Source organism: Carassius gibelio, chromosome B2, assembly GCF_023724105.1.
Source record: "Carassius gibelio isolate Cgi1373 ecotype wild population from Czech Republic chromosome B2, carGib1.2-hapl.c, whole genome shotgun sequence".
In the NCBI taxonomy this organism is placed as follows: Eukaryota; Metazoa; Chordata; class Actinopteri; order Cypriniformes; family Cyprinidae; genus Carassius; species Carassius gibelio.
Window position 1 is genome coordinate 29,302,905 of NC_068397.1, and position 6,154 is coordinate 29,309,058.

A 6,154-nucleotide genomic window follows, 5' to 3' on the forward strand; every position below is an offset into this window, starting at 1 on the left:
GTATGAGTTTATCTAACCGCAGCAATATATTGAAACTGGAAAGCATGCAAAAGTTGTACAGAAAACTAAACAAATTGGGTAAAATACAAATCACAGATGCACAAATGCACACAGAATATCGTACAAAGAGTTGCAACTAACCTGGCAAACTTTGGCAAATCTAGTTATTATTTCATCCTCAAGCATTCATTTCATCAACATCTGTAAACATCTTAATTTACTTGCCATTTCATTGTGGCTTTATCTAAATAGATTACACCACTATAACGAACAAGAATTGGAAAAATAATGCAAATAATAATGCAGCAGCATACAAAAAGTTATGGAAATAACACACACAAATAGTACAGAAAACATACACACAAAAATAATATAGTGTAAAGTTTTGCAGGTTTGTCTTTAAAGCCTGTAATGGAAAAATAATACAAATAATGATTATGTATATACATATTGCATGGATGCTTAAGTTTACTTGCAAAAACATACCTTAAACAAGCTACAGTATATGGTACAAAGATCTAATGCAAATAACCTGGCAATTCAAGCACAAAATGACTATTGCAAGCGTTCATTGCATAAACTGCATGAAACCAACAAGAAAGATGTTTTCTGTGCAATATGCATCAGTGAGTGAGCATAGTCATTCCTCTGCATCTATTGCCCTAAATATTTATCTCAAGGGTTGTTTCTTTTTTTAATTTGGTTCTGCACAGAACTCCCTTGAGTGTTTTGACTCGGCTTTTGAATACTAAACAACTTTAACCTTTGTTGCTCCATGAACCACACACACAGACCATGTAGTGTTACATGCAACATGCAGCAGATATGAACCCTAAAATGGCTATGAATGTGAACATTTGTTCAATCAGGTATTTGCTCTTTCTCGCTCCACCTCTTCCTCCAGGCAGCTGCTGCCTGACTATCACAATATGTGTATAATTGGACCCGTGGAGTATTGCACATCTCCAGACCTCAGTGTTCATCAGCGCATCAGGAGTGGTCAAGGGCACATGCTGCTTTCCATTCATTAAAAACCAGCGTTCCCTCCAACATGCACCAGAGTTTCAGGTGCAGCTACTGATGTGGTGCACATTAGAGGTAAAGGAGAGGTGGCGAGGAATCACAATTACTGGTTTCACACGGTGTCAGTGCTTTTGCATCAAAACTGCACCGCAGGCGGCCGCTGGCACAACGTGTGGAGCTTCAGGAAATACAGAACAATCTTGGACAGAATGAGCAGCTTTGTTTTTCTTCTGCCTTTAGGCTTATACATTTTTGTTTTACTTGGTGTATTATTAGTTTTACATTACAAACTACATATTTGAGAATAGTACTGATCAACTGGTAAAAGATAAATGAGTTAGTGGAATTGTATTTTCCAAAGATAAAGGTTTTAAAATTGTACAACATTATGGTAAAACTTTGACTAAATTTAACTGTATGTATTTATTTCCTATTTCTTTATATTTTTAAGATGTTTGCAGGTGTAATTAAATAACCTCCGGTGTCATTGGATGATGTTTCCTTGACATTGATATTAAACGCTCATGATCGACACAGGTCGAGTGGATCACATAAACAATCATTTTTTAATTTCGCAAAAGCTCAATTTATTTTATTTATCCAAGCCTGGGCTTTTAGCAGGAAGTTTATAGAGATCTACTTATTATTTTGTTAAAAGGTATCCATCTTTAGAGGTTAATCGTTCATCTTTTCATTCTCATTTTATAACCAGATTTCACATTCAATCCTCAAATTAATGTAGAAACAACATTAAGAACATAAAGTATTTTTTTGAAGGCAAGTATCATTGATTCCAATTCTACTGATGAACAGTATTCATCACAGCAGATTTGGCTGCTATTTCTTTAAGAGCTGCTGCTGCTGAACATGACACAGATCTGACATGCATGCTCGTAGTTTTATTCACACTTTAATATGAAATGATACAAGCCACAGTGTGCACCACTGTATTTGTTTGTGCAATTGAGAATCATGTGCTACAAGTACAGTATAACGGCCGTCAAGACAGGAAAGTAAATTTTTACTGTCATATCGCCTGACAACATCACATCTGGCCACAGTTCTACTAAAGTTCTACTAAAGTTCCTCCTTAACCTGCAGTATTTCTGTGCTAGTTTGACTCACACCTAGCGCTAAGGCAAAGTGAAGTGTGCGTCTGAGAAGTCTCCGGTTTGATGTGGTCGTAAAGATGTTCTCTGCCTGTGTTAACATGCTCATTTTGACAGCACTGATTTGTATCGTACAAACACACAGTGGTGTGGATCACTTGTGGATTATTGTGATGTTTTTGTCAGCTTTTTGGACTCTTATTCTGACGGCACCCATTCACTGCAGAGGATCCATTGGTGAACAAGTGATGGAATGCTACATTTCTCCATATCTGTTCCCATGAAGATATAAGCTCATCTACATCAGGGAGGTGTCAGCTCATTTGTGTACCATAAAACAAATATATTTTCAATTATTGTAATTTGGGACTGTAAAAATGGCAACTGACTATAGTAAGTAGTAATTACCCACTTCTAATTCGATACTTGGAGGATTCTTGTTTGATCCCGGATCCTTCAGATTGATTATTTAATAGGATCCTGTTCACATTCTTCAGAATATGCTCATCAGGGTTCATCTGGACTAAATGTATCGGTACAGTGGGAGCCAGTTGTCCTGGAATGAACTCAATTAACGCATCACTCACCTTGAGGGAAGTTGATTGGTCCTCCACCTCTACCATGATCCATCACTGTCTCTCAGAGCCCAGGGCGAGTGCTGTGTTCTAGATTACAGACTCGTCCTCAAAGAGTCATGTTGAGCAGGAGAACGGACAGAAGAGCTGAAAGCGTGCGGAGAATCACTGCCTCCTCAGATCTCTCTCTCTAACGCTGTGAAGTCTGAATACTGACCCATTTTTCCATGCAGATATTGATGGCCAGCAAGCTCAGGCGAAGTCAGATGCCATCTCACTGACGAGTCTGAAATTTTCTCATGGGAATACAATGTTAGATGGAAATCATGCATAATAGTTTGCTTTTTAGTTTTTTTTTTGTTTTTTTTTTTTACAATTAAGTGGATTTGAAACTATTTGTTTTTAACCAGAATATTTTTTTTTTTTCTACTGTATACAATATTTGGAATACGCATTCTTATTGTTTTATTAAACTGCAAACAGTAATGACAATAAAATGACAATTCTAACAATTCTAAAAGACAATCAATTTTGTTCTTCTCCTTGCATGTACAAAGTATCTATATATATGTGTGTGTGTGTGTGTATGTATGTATATATATAATTTATCTCGCTATATAATTTAACTCAAAAAGTAAAATAAAGCTAATTAATAGACGTGTTTTATGCCAGCTACACTGTACATTTTCTATGTATTTGTGGAATTTTAGTTTTGTGGAATATAAATGCATTCATTTGGAAGATGTTTTTATCCAAAACCAATTATAAGTCTACAGCCTTTTCAGGTTACATAAAAATAAACTACTCTTTTTTTCCCCCAATGGCAAGTGAAAACGTCCCGATCTGCCAGCAGCCAGTCTCCTCTATATAAACGCCGGTTATGATCCATGAGCTCATTCAGGTGCGCAGAGTCAGAGGAGAGAGAAGCGGCTGCGGCTCAGATACACGTAAGAACCGTACATAAAAATAGGAATAAAGAGTTTACGCGCATGAGGATCACATGCTGCATCTGTAGGATGCCTTTCAGGTACACATTTGCGTAGCACATGGAATCTTCTTGAAATCGTATGGGTGCGTAAAGCCGTGCCATGCAAGGGAACAGCAGCGCGCTGGAGCCGGGTTTAGCCGCGTGTGGACCGTCTCTGGACGAGGGCGATGCTCTGTCGAACCGGACCGCTTTCCACAACCTGTCTCTCCGCTGCTGGCTGCAGCTGCTCTCCAGAGAGTCTGCGCCGGAGCTCTACGGCGACAGCTCGAACGTGGCCATGCGCGTCGTGATTGCGCTCGTCTACCTGATCGTGTGCGCGCTGGGGCTCGTCGGGAACCTGCTGGCGCTTTACCTGCTCCAGTCGCGCCACAGACTCAAGCAGTCGTCCATCAACTGCTTCGTCATGAGTTTAGCCGTGACGGACCTGCAGTTCGTCCTGACTCTTCCGTTCTGGGCCGTGGACACCGCTTTGGACTTCAGATGGCCGTTTGGAAAGGTGATGTGCAAGATCATCAGCTCGGTCACCACTATGAACATGTACGCGAGCGTGTTCTTCTTGACAGCCATGAGCGTTGCGCGCTACTGCTCCTTGTCCTCTTCCCTGCGGATGCAAAGTCCCAAAACCGCCTCGGCTGAGGTCAAGTGGGCCAGTTTGGGAATCTGGATCGTGTCCGTGGTGGCCACCATCCCTCACGCGGTTTACTCCACCACTGCACAGGTGTCCGACGACGAGCTGTGCCTCGTCCGCTTCTCGGATTCCGGAAGCTGGGACCCGCAGCTGCTTCTAGGTCTCTATCAAACCCAGAAGGTCCTCCTGGGCTTCGTGATTCCGCTGGTCATCATCTGCGTTTGTTACCTCCTCCTGCTGCGCTTCGTTCTGCGGCGGCGCGTCAGTGGAATCCCCGGCTCGGACAGCGAGAGAGGGCGGCACAAGCGCCGTTCCAAAGTCACCAAATCGGTCACCATCGTGGTTCTGTCGTTCTTTCTGTGCTGGTTGCCCAACCAGGCGCTGACCCTTTGGGGGGTGCTCATCAAATTCGATCTGGTGCCGTTCAGCAACGCGTTTTACAACGCGCAGGCCTACGCGTTCCCCATCACCGTGTGCCTTGCGCACACCAACAGCTGCCTGAACCCGGTGCTGTACTGCCTGATCCGCCAGGAGTACCGCACTGGCCTCAAGAAACTGCTGTTTAGAGCCACTCCGTCCATCCGGAACCTGGCCAAGCTGGTGTACCGGAGGAAGAAGGTGGCGGAGGCTCCGCCCGCAGTGTCCGTGGTGCAGATGGAGATCGGGATGTGACCTTACCAACGAGGATAAAAAAACAAAAAAACACTGAGACTAGTTTGAACTTTTGAATACATCTTCGTATACTTAAGCAACGTGGATTTGCAAATATCAGACATTGCTGACTTGAAATAGAATCGCATTGGCGCATATGATAGTTACATCTACATTACCAGACAAACGTTTGGACGCACTTGTTTCTCACGGTCTCCAAAACTTTTTTTTCTTAATACCAGGGGCGATTCTAAGATTTTGATTTTAGGGGGGCTCAGCCCCCAATAAGGGTATGATTAAAAAATATTATTTGACTATTAGGGTAGGGTTGTATACTACTAACCTTATTGCAATCCACTATTCCATTGTATTCCCTGTATTTCATATATGGGAGTATAAGTACTGACTGAGCCATATACAACACTGTAAAAAAAAACTAATACAGTTTTTTACATGTGACCAGTCACTGGAAAATTTTGAATTGGGAATGTAGATTTTTTTATTTTTTTTATTTTTTTTACAATAAAGACTTCCTGATTCAGTATTAGGACATTCATGTTTATCCTTTGATGATACCACTGCTTTTTCTTATGAAATGTACGTGGAAATTGGCAGAAAATTAAAACAACATAAGGGTTCAATGACTGCAATGAATCTTGGGAATACAGTGGTATTGTGTGTGTGAGGCTGTCTGTTCTATTCTCACCTGACTGTTGCTCATTTGCAGACCTACTCCCGCATGACAAAAAAAATGTTGTATATCCATCTACAATGAAATATAAATTATTATATTTTATTATTATTATTATTATTATTATTATTAATTTTTAGCTTTTTAGCCTTTATAATCAACAATACGGTTGGTTATACATCAAGTCAGCCCCTGAACATTTATTTCATTTCAAATCATTTAACTAACCAGCTAATATTCATTAAGAATATAGACAAAACATGTATTAATGTAATTGTCTATTGGCAATATGTTTAATCTGTTCTATATTTATTTATATTTATTAAAAATAACATCATTATCAATTTGCCACTTCTATAAATCAATTACTTAAAAAAAAAAAAAAAAAAAAACACAGATCCCTTTAGCCTACTCTTACTCTAATATATGTATCATGATACACTAATGATTAATTATTACTTAATACAAAATTATGTTTAATAATAGAAA

At 40.1% G+C, this 6,154-nt stretch overlaps 1 protein-coding gene across 1 annotated transcript; it reads left to right on the forward strand.

Moving 5' to 3' along the window:
* Positions 1-3,416: 3,416 nt before the first annotated feature.
* Positions 3,417-5,720, forward strand: LOC127951361 (relaxin-3 receptor 1-like). Its single transcript, XM_052549214.1, has one exon. The coding sequence runs from the start codon at positions 3,796-3,798 to the stop codon at positions 4,993-4,995; it is 1,200 nt and encodes a 399-aa protein (XP_052405174.1). The 5' UTR covers positions 3,417-3,795; the 3' UTR covers positions 4,996-5,720.
* Positions 5,721-6,154: the final 434 nt, after the last annotated feature.